This window comes from Branchiostoma lanceolatum, chromosome 1, assembly GCF_035083965.1.
Source record: "Branchiostoma lanceolatum isolate klBraLanc5 chromosome 1, klBraLanc5.hap2, whole genome shotgun sequence".
Taxonomy (NCBI): Eukaryota; Metazoa; Chordata; class Leptocardii; order Amphioxiformes; family Branchiostomatidae; genus Branchiostoma; species Branchiostoma lanceolatum.
In genome coordinates, this window is record NC_089722.1 from 38,573,021 (window position 1) to 38,591,547 (window position 18,527).

At 40.9% G+C, this 18,527-nt stretch overlaps 3 protein-coding genes and 1 long non-coding RNA gene across 4 annotated transcripts; 2 read left to right on the forward strand and 2 right to left on the reverse strand.

The window, feature by feature from the left end:
• Positions 1–419: 419 nt before the first annotated feature.
• On the reverse strand, positions 420–2,723 carry LOC136422119 (uncharacterized). Its single transcript, XR_010753581.1, has 2 exons — positions 1,655–2,723; positions 420–810 (listed from the first exon to the last, which is right to left on the reverse strand). It is a non-coding gene; the product is annotated as an uncharacterized lncRNA (long non-coding RNA).
• A 2,598-nt stretch (positions 2,724–5,321) lies between these two features.
• On the forward strand, positions 5,322–10,899 carry LOC136425978 (biotin--protein ligase-like). Its single transcript, XM_066414931.1, has 3 exons — positions 5,322–5,466; positions 10,029–10,176; positions 10,725–10,899. Exons 1-3 carry the CDS (start codon positions 5,322–5,324, stop codon positions 10,897–10,899), a joined length of 468 nt encoding a protein of 155 aa, XP_066271028.1.
• Positions 10,026–12,763, forward strand: LOC136422207 (uncharacterized). The gene is made up of 3 exons (XM_066409856.1): positions 10,026–10,245; positions 10,725–11,506; positions 12,300–12,763. The coding sequence occupies exons 2-3, from the start codon at positions 11,360–11,362 to the stop codon at positions 12,597–12,599; spliced, it is 447 nt and encodes a 148-aa protein (XP_066265953.1). The 5' UTR covers positions 10,026–10,245; positions 10,725–11,359; the 3' UTR covers positions 12,600–12,763.
• A 419-nt stretch (positions 12,764–13,182) lies between these two features.
• On the reverse strand, positions 13,183–18,418 carry LOC136422216 (uncharacterized). Its single transcript, XM_066409865.1, has 5 exons — positions 18,214–18,418; positions 17,364–17,458; positions 16,762–16,878; positions 16,252–16,374; positions 13,183–15,123 (listed from the first exon to the last, which is right to left on the reverse strand). The coding sequence occupies exons 2-5, from the start codon at positions 17,439–17,441 to the stop codon at positions 14,971–14,973; spliced, it is 471 nt and encodes a 156-aa protein (XP_066265962.1). The 5' UTR covers positions 17,442–17,458; positions 18,214–18,418; the 3' UTR covers positions 13,183–14,970.
• Between the last annotated feature and the right edge of the window lie 109 nt (positions 18,419–18,527).

Here is an 18,527-nt window from a genome sequence, read left to right on the forward strand (position 1 = left end):
CATGTATATATAAAGATGTTTTGTATGTAACAAGGGCGAATAATATATTGCACATATTTTTGGTTGATTAGATGCAATTAGAATGAATACGGATAGCTTGATGTTTTAAAAAACCTTTGTTGTTTGAATAAGTGATTCATTTGCAAGTAGTGTATATGTCATCAGTTTTGCAATGATCTACGTTTCGAAGAAAAAGGACAGCTATAGTATGGTTATATTCTTATTTTAAGAACATGATAAAAACATATGAATTTGTTTTGAAGCAATGTTGAATATTCCACGACCCGGCACAGATACGGACATGTCAATTTTTTACGAGATAGAATCGATAACTGTCATATGGATGGAATGGGGGACTCTTATATTGATCTGTACATCGTTCCAAAGGCAGATAAAATACAAAATAACAGACAACTGGGTGAAACTTTACTACATTGTATTTGTTTTGGATTAACAAGTTAGTTGCCGTAGTGGGTCGTCATTGCACTTTAGGGAGACTTTGAGTATACACATGGAAACACTACAATTATATAGACGAAAGATACCATTAGGTACAGAGTTAAGAGGTGCTCAATTTTTTTGCTAGTAACGTACTTACGTCATTCGTATCAAAGTACATTCATGATCATTTGATCAAACTGTAAGTTCTAAATATCATAATGTTATACAAGATAGAAACGTGAACAGTAATACGAATACAATTGGGGCTCCTATATTGTCCTGTACATCGTTACAAAGTCAGATGGAATACAAAATATATAGGTTGCTCCAGCCTTTCTTCATCCTCCCATCCGTATCATCTCATAACTCCTGAAAAAAAAAGCTGATGAATACTCTCAACTTTGGTTGTACAGCAGTTTCATACATTACATGCAACTAGCTATTGTTATAACGTGTAAGAGATTAATATTCCTATGATATTCGGTAGAAAATAGAAGGTTGCACATGTCTGTATGATACTCTCTACGGTTACGTTGTTCAACTCTACATTTGAAATCATTTCCGATCCAAAAGCTAGAGACGTCCTTTATACTGGACATGTAGATAATTCATTTGTCTACTAGAAGTTTCTCATTATACGTGGTCTTATCGACTGACACAAATACATAAACATAATTTCTGCAACTTTGATTTAAAGTCAATGCACATTCATTCACTCCCTCACTCACTTACTCACTCACTCACATTAATGGGTAACTGAACTGTTGGGAAAATTTGTAACTCAGGGATATTTGTGTCAGCTTAAATTAACAGGATATTTATGAATTTGTAACTTTGCAAGAAATATTGCAATTCAATGTCGAAAAGATTACGGTACTTATCATCTCTCTCCGCACCTACTTAGAAGTTTACACAAATTAAACGACAGGCCACAAAACCATTTCTGGGTAAGTTAAATCTAACACGGTAAAATCTAAACGAACTCATGATCAGGTATATGGCTGGCCAGGGGTGCTACATTTCCAAATCAGTTTTCCATCAGGCAGTGTGCATGACATATAGAGGACATGTCGTTTGTAAACACTGTGTTCGACAATAGAATAAATGATTTACTCCACGAAATATCGGGGTGATCAAACATAGAAACGGCAGAGTCTATGTGTACAGAAACATATGCGCCGTGCAACAGGTTCAGACCTAAAACTTTACTGACCTTCAGACCGCTATCTGAATCTCCGTCAGAGGGAAGGCGTGGTGTCGTTTCAACTTCCTGGCCTTTTCCTCGGCTCCGGATGGGCGGAGGTCCATTGGGCCGGAGGTGCCAGCTTTGTGGTCTATTCTTTGCTTTCTTGAGTACCGAAGCTGCTAAGCCTTCCCCTTTCTGTTCTTGGTTGAAGGTAGCCCATGAAATGACGAGGAATTTGGAAGAATGGATCAAACTTCTTTACACAAATTTGCAACCCTAACTGCGCCTGCGAATGAAGCCCTCCATGGTCAAAGTCCCCCGGCAAATGTTCTCCCTATAGCCGGCGCGGTTAGTCTGATAGAGACTATCCTAAAAGCGTGCTTGATTGTTCGACTGTCGTTATCCCTTTGTGTCCTGTCGCATACTGGTTCCGCCTTGCCGTGGTCGGTTAGTTACGCGTTGCTGTCGGTTACGCCCTGTTGTTGGCGATTGGTTGCGCCCTGTTGTCGTTTACGCCCTGTTGTCGGTGATTGGTTACCCCCATCTCTCGGTTACGCCCAGCTGTCGGCGGTTTGTTGCGCCCTATTGTGGGTGGTCTAGATTAGCATGTCCAGCCCTGAGATCCGGAGGGACAACTAAAATCCCATCAGCTGGATGCCAGATGTCAGCACAAAGAACGACCCCTTTAGCCATGTTAGCCGGGCAGAGAAACACATGTTCCGCCTTTTAACTTAGGGTCTAACTGTCTATGTTAACTTTTCCTTGGGGGTATGTTGACATGTCCTGGAGCCGAGAAATTTACTGGTCTGTGCAGGTACAGTACTTGAATCGGTCTGGCATCCAGGCTATGTAGGATCAAGTTGGTAGGATTGCTTTCTTTTTTCATATGTACCCCTAACCTGTTTTTGTTGTGTTTGCATGTGTCTGTCTGTGTTTCCACATACTAACTAGTACACATTTTGGGCAGTATAACTCAAGACATGCAAGAAGCTACGGATAAAACACGTTGAAATTATAATCTCCATGCCGAAAATGGGGATATACATTGTAGTTATTGGCCTGTCTGCCTGTGTGTCTGTTTGTGTTTCCGATTCCTTTAATCAGTACTAGTATAACTGAAGAATCTCTGGATGGATTTTGATGATATCTGGCATGTGGGTAGGTGTTGGGATGACGTATGGCAAGGTCAATTTTGGACCGCCTTGTATGTAACCCTGGTACTGCAGCAGAACTTCCGTTTTTTGTATCATTTGACCTGGGCGTGCCATGGTCTTGATATTTTGGTGGCAGTTAACGTGTATAATGTAAGAGGGAAGTGTTGTAGGTTTGGGCCCCCTAGCAGCTTGCTCTGCAACTACGTTTTTGTCAAAATCTTCCAAGGAGAATACTAGGTAACTGAAGAAAGGAACGACGAATTTCCATGATATTTAGTATGCAGGCAGCTTAGCCAGAGATGTACGTAATGAAGTATAAATTATGCAATTAGGGACTGAATTTGCATAATTGATGAGGGAAATCTATCTTTGCAGTGTTTTCTATTATAGGATTCAAGTACATGTATCAATTATTTTTTATGTCGCCGAAGGTTAAACAACGTCGAGCACTTCCACACTGTCCACAAAACTCCGGGGTACCATGTATACACAAGTATATACTAGCTTTGACTAAACTAAAACTATGCATATGGATGTCTCCATTCCAGTTCAGCTTCTTCCAGCAACAACGGATTTTGATATTACCTTTATCATAATGCAGCTTTAAAGAAACTTTGTCAAAATAACTTGCGTTGTAAACAGATTAATCATGAAGCCATTACATCCGCGGTGGCAGGTAGCGTATCCCCGGAATCTAACCGGGACACATGAAATAGGAAAGCCCTGTGCTCTGGATACAAAACTTGGTTCCAGTACTAATCAAAAAATGTAACAAGAGTACGTAAGTCACAGTTACGTATGCCACATGTCTGAGATTCCTATCTACACAGTGCTACAAGAACATGAAATGCAATGGGTTATAAACTTTCCTTATTTATTATGCAAATTAGCGTCTGATTCGTATTTATTATTTTATTTATTTATTTGTATCAGGCCCATGGCCCATAAAAACAGACACAGTACATATGATCTATATTTTATTGTCTAAATCATTGCTCAAGCGACATACATTGTACCAAACTTCATGACGATCCGTCGACCCCTTTTGGGGTTATACTATTTCAAAGTCTGAAACAAAATCGGCCCCCGAACAGACACTCATCTGCTTGGAGATACTTAGTAAACTGAAGCTATGCACCATTTCACAACTCTATACAATAGGGGTGATTCTGAAATATTGCATTTAGTTCAATATAAAAACTGCTACGGTAAATTAAACACAACGTGCATTATCACGGGCATACTAGCAGACGAAATGCATAATTACATACAAATACAACGAATAGAATCCTGACTTTTAGCTGCGAATACTTTGAAACAACTGCCCACCATCTACTGCACAGTAAAGCCGGCATCACAATTCATGCGAGCGTCGGTCGAATTTGTAGATCGCCCGACGCTCGCCAAATTTCAATTTCGCCCGAGCGTCGACCGTATTTTTTGCTGAAAACCTGCCCCGTCACAAATTGAACGGGGCTCGGGCGACGTCCGTCTAACACTAATAATCATAAATCCCACATAGGACGGTACCATCTCTTGGACACGGACGAAGTCAGAATCAACTGACCTGGTAACAAGCTCATATTTGGACCAACTTTACTTTCTGAGTTGTGGCAAATCTGTAGGGCACGAGTGAAGTGGACGGGCACGCTGAAAATAATAACATAAACAGGAATTTTGTTATAGACCAATCCAAATACTAGCGCAGGAGCCACAAAGTCAACAGATCAGTCGTTTAACCCCGATCCAAACATTTCCACTAAACGGAAATGGACCGAGAAGCTCGGGCGAACGCCGTCCGAGCTTCGGCCGACCGTTAATTAGCGTATCGACGCCTAGCTGGGCGTGCCTCGGCAGACAAATATAGATCTATAGTGGACTTTGTGGCTCAGTGGACTTTGAACTAGTCATTTTGTGGAGGAAAGGCTCAAAAAGTCAAGTCAAGCCTCAAAAGTCAAGCCCCAGTTCATTAATATATAAATTGAAACATCCAAACCAATACCAAAAACAGGAAATATTGTCTGCGGTCATCCAGTGACCCGCGAACGTCGACCGAGCTCCGGAAAATCGCCCGAAGCCCGCGGAATCGCCAGGATGTCGGTCGTACTTCGGCCGAAAATCCCCATTTGGACCTGGCCGACAAGTCGGCCGAACTAAATTGTTGATTTGTGACGGGGGCTTAAGGAAAACAGCTGGTTCTCATTTAGGAACACACCAGACGTCTGCCTGAAGTTCTTTCTGCTGCCACGCGATCCTTAACAATAAGGACAGATCCAAATGCCTAATAATATAGGGGTGCTTTGAAATATTACATTAGGCTGCACCAAGTAATTTTTATGGATGACGTCCGCGCGCGCATTGATTTTGGTCTGTTCCCAGAAAAACAACAACAAGAATTTCCGCTTCCTGTAACTATGACCAAATCGTAAGATTAACGTAAAACTAGTCACGCGAAATGCATAGATAAACACATGTGCCGTATAACGGTGGTGTACATGTGCATCACGGTCAAAATACCAGTAGTAGTACTAGTAAGCAAGATGGCGTCGAATTTCACAGAGCATGTGGGTTCCGACGCTAAATATGTGAGCATAAAAGTGCAAAAGGCCGGAAACGTTGTTGTTGATTGGTACGCTCTCGATGTCGGTCAGGGAGCGCAACTGTACGAGAGACTTGTAGCGGCGAGTGAGTTTCGGCCGTACAATTTTAAGCAAGTATTGTCAAGATCAGCTACAGTGCATTTCTTCTGCAATGACGAGATGATCGGGAGAGGCATTGAAGTTTACTCCGGCCTGCAGGTGGGGCAGGCAACCAAGCAGTTCGGGTGTTTCATCCGCATGGAGGTCGACAAGACAGCTGCCACAACGGAAGCTCCTAGGCCCAAGTCTGTTTTTGAGGTATGAAAAGTTCCGTTCTTTAGTCTGTTTGGATCAAGTACCATGTACGAAAAACAAATAATCGGGGAAGGGGGAGTGTAAGATGAATGCATTCATGTATTCTGCATGGATTATGATAATTTATTCGTTTCTGGTTATTTATACTTGTTGGGGAAATATGTGCTTTTTTTTATTTCATCATTTTTGGTCCATAATTTGGCTCTTGAATAATTGCTATTATTCATTAGGATTTCTAAAGCATAGGTAGAAATGTAGTAATGCATGCGAAGAGTTAATCACCAACTAATTTTGCCTTTTTGATATACTATATGTTTCTGCAGGCCTGCAAAATCAATGGAAAGAAACAGGACAGGACAACAACTGCTGTTCAACTATTCAAATTACTGCTGTTTTCATGATGAATAAAAGAATTGTTAGTTGTTACACTGTGTTCTCTCATTCAATTTGTGTCCTAACATGTGTCGTCGACTATTATGTTTCAAATCTAGGCATCTTGTTTTTTTCGGCCCTTCTTGTTTTTTTTTTCGCGCTCTCGCATTAGATTTAGGGTCTCCAAAGGACGTCATCCATAAAAATTACTTGGTGCAGCCTTAACCATAAAAACAGCTACGGCAAAATGAAAAGGCGTGCATCATCACGGGCATATCTGCAGACGACGTGCCAAATTACGCACCGATACAACTAAGGGAACGGTGAATTTTAGCTGCGAACATGTAAAACCAAGTAACTACAATACTCCTGCAGGAGGTATACCTCATTTCACAGAGTAGAAATACATTGTACTTATGCCTACATATCTCCATGCGCATGTATATGTATTGTTGGGTGAGAGGGGGGGGGGGGTAGCACAGTGTATAGTAGTAAGAGATTCAATCATGTTAACTTTCGACAATTGCAGAACATCTTTATGACAAACAGAACATGGTAGTTAGTACAGTGGAGTCCGACCGTCGTCCTGGTCATTTTACGCGCATCTAGAAAATAGGCAAATCAGGCAAGGCAATTGCAGGACTTATGATGAACTTCGGATATGAGATAGACTCGTGTAAACCAGAATACAACTAGAGGGGCAACATTTGCGAGCAAATGCAGAATGTTTACCTTCACATGGTCTATCTTTACGTTTCTACCAGGAAGGATAAAGTGTTTTATTTAGTTGATGCGTTGGCACAGGTCTATGACACAGGATAAGTCAAGAAAAGGCAAATGAATTCTGATAATTTTTTACCTGTAAGTGACCTTAATGAAGACCAACGAAATGGATGCATAATTTGTACAATCAATAAGGAAGATTTATATTTCAATTGTGCTAAATGATATGAATAGCATACGTATGACAAAGGTAATAAGGCTCAAGAGCAACATTTATTGATATGAATGATGCAAAATATGACAATTTGAATTTGTAATACATTGGTGACAAATGACAGAATATCTACTAGTATGCTAGTGACACATGTAACGTTAAGATAAAGGTGAATATTATCAAACACTATTTGCATAATTAATGAGGCATTTCTGCAACAACTTTGATATTTGCAACATATGTAATCTAAAAATAGGAGATAATGAATTCATATGGATCATTCCAATTTTTAGAGACTTCTTTGCATATCTACTTAGCAAAGTCTGCACTCGTATCTGTAATTCGGCTACATGAAATCGTCGGTGGTTTCAGTGCTTTGTTTGCATTCATCTCGCAAGCGCATGTTGAAATCCGAGTAAATCAATTGATGGAGATGAGAGATTTATTCAATAGCACGGCGCACACGCCTTCCAATGTAAAGTTGTTATCGAAAGTTTCACCGACAACACAAGTGTCCATTGAATTGTATACATAAGCATATCCTCTCCTTTGCTCTCTTTCAACACAACTCGAATACCATGCTTTCTTCTCCTGTGCCCTTTCCAAAGAATGGCATATAGTCGCACAAACAGGTGAACTTCGGTAATTTTCGTCGAAGAGACGGAAGCGTAGCGTCAAATTGCGAGTTAACACTGTGCTCGTCGATAAACGAGTGCGTACATTGTCATTTCCCATGTGAAGACCGAGAGTAGGAAACACTATGTAACGTTATATTTCCTATTTTGTGACATCTGCAATTTACGTAAAAGTAAAGGATTTTAAGTCATATATATTGCAATCTTGAGAAGACTTTAAGTAAAGACAAGGATGACTCGTGAAAATAACGTCGATTCCACTCTGCTGGTGACATGCTATTTTAAAGGTGCCGCTCGCCTACATCGGTAAAAACTTACGCACGGCACCTTAGCGACCGTTTTAATACGCCGTGTTGCTTTTCAATCCAGTGCATGTTGACATTGATTGACGATTGATTGGTATACCAAAGACTTTGTTTTACAGAAATCGCTGGTTATCATGATCGCAAAAATTGACTAATCTATATCAAAAACGTCCTGCAGTTGCCGATCATACTGACCTCTGCAGTCTGCAAAATACCGCATGTACATGTACTCCTAAAAGTACGCAGACAATCCATATTTCCTGTTATTCAAGTCAATCCAGGGCAAAGACAGGTCCAGACATGTTTTGAACCGCACGATCATTTTTCTTAGCCCTGTATTGTGTTCTTTTTGATTTTTATTTTGTCAACGATTTAAAAAGAAAAAAACAAGATCTACATTTACGTTGCTTTGCGATGATTGTCAATCATAATCAACATGCGAACTTCAAAGGATTACTTTGCAACATTTACGACGCGCCGACTTTACATAATACAATGTGCAAGCCGACCACGAACCTTATCAAACACTTATCCGACCTGTATAAAGGAGGTTATACGGAGAACCTCCTTGCGTGTACATTTACCCTGATGGTGTTGTCCGACCTCCACCTGTGTAGCAGGACTGACGTTGCCCACCGCTGTACATGTACTATCACATGGTGAACGGAATGACCATGACACAAGGTAACGTTACAAGGGGGAGGGCGTTCTACGCTACGGCATATCTTGTTTGTTCAGTCATTTTAATCGCGAAATAAAGTTCTCAAGTCCCACGTTTTGTGTGTGTGTGTGTATTTTGCATTTCACCTTTTTGTCTCAGGGTAAGAAAAAAAATCGATTTTGCATGACGATTGTTGTATGTGTTTTTATGCAGTAACCACCACTAATCGGTGACCTTGCATCGAACGTAGCCGTTTTTACTTCTTTGAAGGTAAACATAAAAATCAACAAAACATCCAAGTAGCAACGTCGTAATGTCCTTGGTTATCCAAGGTATTCAGCCTCCTTGGTATATCCGAGCGCCGTGAAACCAACCTAAACACATGTTTCATTCTGCCCGGTCGCGTGTTTCAAAGCTGAGGTCGTTGACCCCATTTCGAACGCAGTGTTCGGTGTCCACTGGGCGGGCCGTTCGCTACGGTCGTTGACCTGCGGCCGTGGAATGTGCGATTCTAAAGTTCTGAGCGGGTTCTAAAGGGATTCTGAAGTTCCAAGCGGGTTCTAAAGGGATTCTAAAGTTCGATTTTGTGCTTAAAATGTCAGTTTTTTCACCAGTTTTTGCCGCATAAAACCATTTTTTTTCATCTATATGGGACAAAAAGACCAAGGTACAGTGTCTTCTGTACAGGCCTACCTGCTTGCTGGATTTCACGTTATTCCAAGCTCTAGTTTTGGAGATATTCATGTTTCTTATTTGTGCGGAGAAGAGGAAGAAGAAGAGGAAACGTAGCAAAAACAATATGTTTACTTCTGTGAAGGTTAACATAACTATTTGTCATCAACAAACATCCATTAAAACTAACCTTTACACCGTCGCCATGGCAATACTTTTTCATTGCCACTCTTGTTTATTTTTTTCTTTCAAGTAAGCCACCATCGGAAAAAGTGGCTATAAGGAAGCCACCAAAACATTATCTTTCGCCTAAGGCCACATCACGTTGAGAACACCCGATCCCGTTCGGTTCGTTGTTTAAAGGGGGACATCTGTAGTGAATGAATTGGTGAGGGAACAGTGATATTTTCCTTTTTCGAATCTTTAGAGCGTCGTTTGTTTACAAGAGTTGTATGATACTAACCATATTTACATGTATCATTTCTTTCTCATTTGTTTTTCAGGATTTCGAAACGCCAGATTCATAAAGAAACCCTCTCTTTAGAGACATAAAAATAAAAATAAAACAATTATATAAAGGAATATAGCACACAAGAAGTTCAAAAGGGATTAACGAAAAACAATCAAGGGGGAACAAGAGACGAATCGGTGTACATTAGTTCAAATGTGAAAATGAAGTGTATTACTGTAGTAGTGTACTATCATTGTGCTGCTGTATGTGTACAATATTTTGATTTATATCTAATGTTCCCCGTCTAGCCATCTTTGCAGGTTGCGGCTTTAGCGCTAGAAATAGCAACCCGACCATCTGTATCAATGACCTGGTGAAAGAACACAACAAACTCCACGACAAAGACCTCCCTGAGTTCACCACAGAGGAGCTCATCGCACGGGCAGTAACCATCACGGAGGGGCTCCTGTAGCAGTTCCAAGAGGACGGCAGTGGCGCGTTCGGCTTGCAGAGATACTACAAGTATTGGCTTCACAGGTGAGAAAGTAACTGTTACATGCTCAAGACATACAAGATCCGCACTGCTTTGATCATCAGGCACATGGATTGTGAGCTAGGTAACATTTATCACCTTTAAGTTCAGTTGTATCACTACGCTAGTCAGCCCACATAGCACAGGAATTAAAGAACCACAGTTCAGCTCACGAATATGTCTTTTTTTGCGTCATTAAGGACAACAATTACCAGTCCCAATGACGCAATGTTTCAGCGTAGAAATTCTTACTCTAGCGACATCCGTGCCGTGTTTATATGTAACCTTAATTTTGGAATGTTAACTCTGAGATGTACAATCCACTCGCGATCGTTGAATCGTCATTATTTACAAAATAACCTCCCCTGATTGTTCCAATGTAACATATAGGTAAGTAGGTTGACAGTGATGAACGTGGATTTAAAGTTCCATGTCTAGAGCCATTACTAGTCCTAAGTTACTGTTTCTTCTCACGTTGCTACAGTAAGCAAGGGGTCCACCTGGATATTGAGACTGGACCGCAGGCGACTATTGTGGGGCTTGACCACTCAGGCTCCCTGTCTGTGGCCATGGAGGATGGAGAGGAAGTCAGTGTAGAGCCAGACGGCAACAGCTTTGACATGTTCAAGAGCCTTATCACCAAGAAGACTCGGCCATAATTTTCAAATCCTTTCCCTTAGTAACCAGCTGCAGGTCACAAACACACTTAGAATAGTCCAAAGCACATAGCAAGAAAAGCCTTTATAAGATTGAGAATTCTAGAACATTGTCAACAATCGCCGGACAGATTTAATTGAAGTTTCTGAACTCTCTACTTCCCAATGGACCAAAGAGTAGTTAGAATGCTGTACTAATCAGTCGGCAGCCTTTTTTTATTTTTCCGATCAATTGTGTGGCTTCTAAGTCGAAGTTGGCTATATAATTTGTGTTCTAGCTGTGGCGTCACTAGGAAAACGTAACAATGCGTCGCGCGTCGCCTTGCAACCATGTTCGAACATTTTGATAAACGCTACAAACATATGTACACGGCTTATCAACCAAAGACAGCAAAAATCGTTCGTTTTCCGGAAATACGACGTGTACCTCTTTGAGACGAAGGTTGTTCGAGAAATCGCGGAAATGTGTGTCTTTAAGAAAAACAATTTTGACTCAGCTTTAAAGGTGGAAATCGTCGACAGCAGAGGGTACACTGTCCACTGCAGGAAGAGCCTCCTGTACGGCCAGAGCGAGTTTTTCCGAGAGAAGTTCGTCGAGCAGGCAATTCAAGTATGAAGTTATCAGTAGAATGCGTAAAATAATGTAAGCCAAAGACTGTGAGAGACGAACACATTCTCCAATATTTATAATTTGGTCCTTTAACCACTACGAAAGAACGGAATTGTTCAAAGAAGTCACCAACTTTCTCACAGTTTGAACAGAATTAGAACAGACAGAAAGCTACTCTCCTCTTAGAATCACAGAACCTACAATTACAAAAAAGTCCGGATTTTCATCTTTCTTTGATCAAAAAAAGCCAAATCCAACTTATCTAGATATAACCAACACTAATGTTGAATAGCCTCTTGTTTATCACTGTCCTTGTCACATGTGTGTTCCTTATGTCTCTATCACATGTATGTTTCCTAAGTCAAGATACTTGCAATTAGCGTTATAAATAAACCTTCTATAATTAAGATCTTAAGAATACGTTTATCGATACGCCTGAGGGTTAGTTTAAGATTCAATCAAACTCAATTTACGATACGCTCCAATTCACGTGCAAGTAAAAAAAAATGCTAACCAAAAAAGTCCAACATTTGTGTAACAGCCACCACAGACAACTGGCTAGATTTACTGTCAGTGTTAGTTGCCGAAGTGTCACATGTACAGAATAGGCGTGTCTTGCATTGTGAATAGTTTATGGTTTGTCTGAAACTCATTTATTGTGTATCCATCAGTTCAACGTCTTACCGATGCCACAAGGCTGAATTGTACGTCCATCTCACAATAGCTCATTTTCATCTTAAAAGAGCATAGAAGACAGATTTAAGATATGATCTAAGAGGATCCAATATTTCAGACTGAGGAGAAGACAGTGGTCACCCTGGAGGAAGGAATCCGTGCAGAAGACTTCAGGAGCCTTCTGGAGATGCTGAAGAAGGGACGCGTCTCCTCAGACATCTCTAAGGTGTTCCGCGTGGCGGGTGTGGCTAAGAAGCTCCGTTTCCAGACGGTCTTGGCTCTGTGTCGCGAGCGAGTTCTACTTGAGCTAGGGGAGAACACCTGTGCTAGTATCGCGCGGACGGCGCACCTACTAAACTTACCTGACTTGGAAAACGCAGCCTTAGAATTCGCTACGAACAACGTGAATTGGAAATAAACGCTTGCTGAAGGAATAATGCACTCGAAGAACAGTAAGGCTAGCTTCTGTGTTATGACAAAAGAACAGACTGAACGAAATCATCCTGTAAGTGATCATGAAAATGGTTTTAAGTGATTCGTTGTAGATACTACAACTTTCAATGAATCATGAAGTGTAATAGACGGTTGTTTGTTACGTCTCATTTCTTAACATATTCAAAGCAAGGGTTCTCAGACTGACAGACATACATGTAAACAACGCAGAGACGAGTTGACACGTCCGCAGAGAACAAAACGTGATTACGTAGGGTCACACACTCGCGTTCAATGTTTTCAAATGTGGTGGTCGTAGTACGCTTTTCTCCAAGCAGAGGTTTCGATCGGGGGGTAGTAGTGGCCGCGACTTTTAACGTTTCCCTCCATCCGGGAGCTTGACTTAAACAAGGACAGCCGCTATAATGTTTGAGCTAACGTTATATACCTTTATTGATATTCTTGTATTTAGTTAGCCGAACTCGAGGAAGATTAGTGTATTAATTTTTATGATTGTACACTAATGAAGATCTTAATAAAACAAACAAACAAACAAACAAACAAACTAGTATAAATCACACTAAATGTTATCCTCTGTCTTCTTTATATCCGATGCACTCTTTACACAAAGTCTGCTGTTTCACATAGACCTCCATATTATTTTACATGTCGACTTTACTTTCTCTCCTCATGAACGGTACCTTATTTTACACTACTTATATATATATATCCACAAATATCAATTCCTGTCAACTTGCGCTCATAAAATCAAAACCATCTCCGCAATGGTCAAGGTCAAATGTTATGGTCAAAGACTCCAAAATCGGGACCGCTAGTTGCTGTAGTTTGTACTTCACCAGATCTGATAAATGGCAAGAAGTTGGGAGGTTGAACATACGAGTTGAAACGAATGTCGACGTAGACCCGCGCGCACACGTCAAGTATAGTGTTGACGAGGTACTATCATCACCATCGGTCGGCTGCGACGCAGGCGACTTTAAGTTTCCTCCAGATCCTTTTGTTGTCGACAAGGTGAGTGATCTGTTTTGGTGTAAGTTGCCCATTGTAGTCCCCCCAACAGCTGTTGAATGTATTGCAAATATGTGATATGTTGGCGTCTGGGTCTGTCACGGGGTGCCGGGACGCAAAGAGCGTACAGGTTGGCAGGTCATCTTCGGGCATACGGATTACCTGTCCAAGGAAATTCAACTGCCTCAACTTCCTCAATCGCACGTGCTTTATCAACGGCTGTCGACGGCTAGGAACCATTGCAGCAAATGTCGAGTTCAAACGTCAAGTCCAAGTGTTCTGAACTGAGCCGCCCGATAGCTCTGGTCCTGGTTCAATATTCGCTGCAGTCGTGCCAGATCTGGTAGTACTTTTTGCAGCACAGCGTTCTCTGCCCATTGACGATATCTCATCTTACACTATTTACCTAGTATCCACACGTACACATTCCTGTCAACTCATAGAATCAAAAACGTTAGTCGTAAACGTTTTGAAAGCTGATTGATCAAAATATTGCAACTTTTTCGGGACTCTTTGGGAACTGAAACATAGGGCAGTCCCTCAAGTGTCTCTACAACTTCGCGGGTGTTTCTTGTGACGAGGAACTACTGCAGCAAAGACAGAGGTCAAAATGTCAAGTCCAAGTGTTCGGGACTATAGCCCCTCGCCTAGTAGTCGTTGTAATCGTGCCAGATCTGGTAGCACTCCTCCTAGCACAGCGTTCTCTGTCTATCAACGATATCTCATATTATACTTTTTACATAGTATCCACACGTACACATTCCTCTCAACTCATATAAATAGATTCAAAAACGTTATTCGTAAACGTTTTGAAAGCTGATTGATCAAAATATTGCAACTTTTTCGGGACTCTTTGGGAACTGAAACATAGGGCAGTCCCTCAAGTGTCTCTACAACTTCGCGGGTGTTTCTTGTGACGAGGAACTACTGCAGCAAAGGCAGAGGTCAAAATGTCAAGTCCAAGTGTTCGGGACTATAACCCCTCGCCTAGTAGTCGTTGTAATCGTGCCAGATCTGGTAGCACTCCTCCTAGCACAGCGTTCTCTGTCTATCAACGATATCTCATATTATACTTTTTACATAGTATCCACACGTACACATTCCTCTCAACTCATATAAATAGATTCAAAAACGTTATTCGTAAACGTTTTGAAAGCTGATTGATAAAAATATTGCAACCTTTTTTGGACTCTTCGGGAACTGAAACATAGGGCAGTCCATCCAGTGTCTCTACAACTTCGCGGGTGTTTCTTGTGACGAGGAACCACCGCAACAAAGGCGGAGGTCAAAATGTCAAATTCCAAGGGTTTGGGGCTACAGCCCCCCGCCTAGTAGTCGTTGTAGTCGTACCAGATCTGGTAGCACTCCTCCCAGCCGGAGGACACCTTCATCTGCCACAGCTTCCGCCGCCACATCACCATGTCATAGATCTCCGCTGACTCCGCGTGCTCCACCAGGGCTTCCAACAGCGCAACAACGTCCTGGGAGGTAGGAATGAACGAATGCATGAATGAATTCACATTATTAGTGTATAATTATAACATATATTAAATCCTACATTAAATAATGATGATGACGATGACATAGATTACATGTATAAATTGTACGTTTAAGGTGCTGTAAGGACCCTATCACACTCGTGCGTATATGCAAATCCGCATGAGTTGCGTATTAACAAGTTTTTGTTTTAGGTTAAGTTTGCAGCCGAATAAATAATTTCTTTGGTTCGATAACTAGGCTGCATAACGGTGGGCCAAAGTAGGAAACAGTTTAAAAAAATGTTCATGCGCAACTCACACGCACTTGAATATTCGCACAAGTGTGACAGGGACATTAGTTGTATATACGCTATTGTTTGGTACGCTACTCGTTTTATACTGTTTGTTGCCAAATGATTTTACATGCTCTCCCAAGAAAGAGGAATAAAACACAAGATCATTAAGAAAGAGATATTAATGAACGAACGAATGAATGAATGAACCACGTATGAATGAATGACAATGGATGAATGAATAGATGGATGGATGAATGAATGGTTTATTGAGAAAATGATATATAGCAGCCACAGGCTGAATTACGCATTCCTAAAAGATAGCTGGCGTTAATAAAACACATTAAAGAAAGGGCACTTTAATGAATACAATGCAAAAGTCAAAAAGAAGAGCACAACTTCTAATTCTCGTGACAGAAGAGACAGACGATTTGTACAGTACTAGTGCCGATTTCTTATTGATTTTTTTTACATGGAAATCTTTATTGACACAGCGACTTTCGTAAGGTCTTCTACAACTATACAAGCAATATGGTATACAAAATGATTAACCTAGGTACAAGTACAGTATACGAATACTTCAACATGTCGAGTTTAACGTATCACTTACGCTACTAGTTCTAAGATCTAAACATTCTTTGATATATTTACCTATTTGTACACAGTAAGGGTTGTCTCCTTCTATAATGTATTTGAATTTATCTATAGAATGGAATGTATCAAATTCTGTTGAGCAAGCGGAAAGAAGGTTGAACAGCTTTGAGCGTTTATCATGATATCATGGACAATCTAGGATAAAGTGCTGTTCATCTTCAATTTATATTTACAGAAGACTGACCATTTTGTCGAAATCTTCCGGTCCCTTCTCCAGGTAGTTCACTATCTCCACAAACAGCCTGTCGTAGTTCATGGTGGCATTGCGCATGCGTATGTACGCCCTCACCCAATCCTCCGGGCTCATCTGAAACAAGATCACGTGACATGAGATATATATGGTATAGTTTATGTACATGTATTTACCTTTTTGCCTTTGTCATATACGTCTCAATTAATTCCTAAGATATTTATGTTTCCTTCTAAGTTTGTATGTATTAGGTTCTATTGTTAACTAAGTCCATAGCATGCCTAGAACACGAGATACAGAAGCAAGTCAGTTCTGCTGCAGTGCCAGACAAAGTCGCCAGAAGTTAATTTCTTCTATAGGCACAAACCAAATTTCATGACAATCCGTCTGCTTCTTCTTGAGTTATACTGTTCTACCACAGATGCACAGTGCTGCAAACAAACGCTACCAAAAATACAACCTTCCTGGCGAAGGTACTAATTTAAAAGAAAGAAAAAAACCTACGTCGGGGGTGATGGTACTTCTCGGCACGGCAATGGCGAGTCTGTCCTCCCTCGGGAGCATGAGGGACTCCCCGTGGCACACCGGCAGTTTCGCATCAAACGCCGCCAGGTTTTTAATCTACAAGGTGGCAAAGTGGTCTTGTGGTTAGAGTCATTGACTTAGAAGCCAAAGGTTCTGGGTTCGAATCACTATCTGTCCCCAATGTTGTGCCCTTGGGAAGGGCGCTTTAAACTTTTTTCTTAAATTTTTCATAATCTTATCAAATCAATCGTCTCAAATTACAATCAATCGTCTCAAATTACAATCACAAATTCTTCCTTATTGGACGAAAAGAAGAGCTTTGGTTAGGATGGGACGTAAAGTCGGAGGTCCCGTGTTTGAAGAGAACCACACCTCAAGCACATTAAAAAGAAAACCCACCACACTTATGGAAAAGAGTAGGGGTCCTTCCCGGTGTGATTGGCTCAAACTGTACAGTCTGGTCTAGGTTACGCAGCTTGTACCTACTGTACAAAACTGCTGTGCCTAACAGCAGTTTACCAATTATGTGAAGAAAACAAACAAACAAATTAACAAACAAATTAACAAACAAACAAACAAACCTTGTAAGGTTTTATTTCCGGCCTTTTAAACGGCTTCTTAATGGATCTCGGAACCGTTTTCTCGCTTTCCTCCGCCATATTTGATGTTGACTTGTCTTCAGTTTTTGGAAAACAGAAAACAAGACTAAAGTTAGATTAAGTAAGATAATTAGCAGCAACTTATGTGTACAGTGCATCAATAGTATTTTTCCATTGTGCTGTATATTTATTATTGTATATTTTCAAATGTACTTTAATTAGTATTTAGTAATTTATCATTGATTGTATGTCTGTGAACTGAATGGCGTACTACAACTTGCCCCCCTCCCCCTACTCTGGTTAGGCGCACTAAATGTATGTTGGCTCCATGCCCAGCTTATATACGAACTTGAACCGAGTAAAATTAGATATCGAAGTCCACATCGGTTTGCCATGCATTTCCAGGGTGTACTTTCCATGATATAACGACAACATACAGTATTTTTAAGGGTAGCTACACCCCTATATATAACGTTATATATCAAATTTGAATAGTGTTTCCAATATCAACATTGCGCATGAACTAGAGCAAGGGGCAACTGCGTCTTGCAGCAACCTCCGGTGACACATGAGTAGGTTTGTCCTATATTAATATATAACATTCTATCAGTTTGAAGCCTACCTTCTCTTAGCTATAGCTCGACTGCAAGCAAGCCTTTACGCATGGCATTAACGTTCACGTTCACACACATAGATTTAACGTTACTATCTTGTCTTGTCAGCAGGGATATCATTTCGCAATAGCCAGTTGGGCAGCCCTGTCTGTAACGTTACATGTCAATCACAGCCAAACCAATGAATAAGAATAGATACGATAATTCAATTAACTAACCTGAGAATACGGAACTGGGAATGTTTTCGAACCGTCTTGCTTGTTTGTCCACAGAGACCGTTATTATGAACTGCGCAATGCTTTTGAGTGAAGTACCGGCCGCTAGGCGCCGCTTGGCATTACTGGGATAGGCCGGCGGTATCGCGTTACAGGAGTAAAGTAATGGGTCACTGTCACGGTGCCACTGGCGGCCACGCAGTTTTCTTTTGAGAGTTTGATTCTGAAGTGGTCATGAATATATGTATAACCCGTGATATGCTATAATGTTGCGCCCTTGGGAAAGGCACTTTACACGGCTTTCCTCACTTCACTCA

Bases quoted from the DNA above. Each gene is read 5' to 3' on its own strand.
- LOC136425978 (XM_066414931.1), top strand. From the start codon at position 5,322: ATGGCGTCGAATTTCACAGAGCATGTGGGTTCCGACGCTAAATATGTG. The intron at 5,467-10,028 runs GTGAGTTTCGGC...CCATCTTTGCAG, and splicing joins CGAGAGACTTGTAGCGGCGA to GTTGCGGCTTTAGCGCTAGA. The intron at 10,177-10,724 runs GTAGCAGTTCCA...ACGTTGCTACAG, and splicing joins ACCATCACGGAGGGGCTCCT to TAAGCAAGGGGTCCACCTGG.
- LOC136422207 (XM_066409856.1), top strand. From the start codon at position 11,360: ATGTGTGTCTTTAAGAAAAACAATTTTGACTCAGCTTTAAAGGTGGAA. The intron at 11,507-12,299 runs GTATGAAGTTAT...CCAATATTTCAG, and splicing joins TCGTCGAGCAGGCAATTCAA to ACTGAGGAGAAGACAGTGGT.
- LOC136422216 (XM_066409865.1), bottom strand. From the start codon at position 17,441: ATGGCGGAGGAAAGCGAGAAAACGGTTCCGAGATCCATTAAGAAGCCG. The intron at 16,879-17,363 runs GTTTGTTTGTTT...GCCACCTTGTAG, and splicing joins CGGAAATAAAACCTTACAAG to ATTAAAAACCTGGCGGCGTT. The intron at 15,124-16,251 runs GTCAGTCTTCTG...CCTACCTCCCAG, and splicing joins CGGAAGATTTCGACAAAATG to GACGTTGTTGCGCTGTTGGA.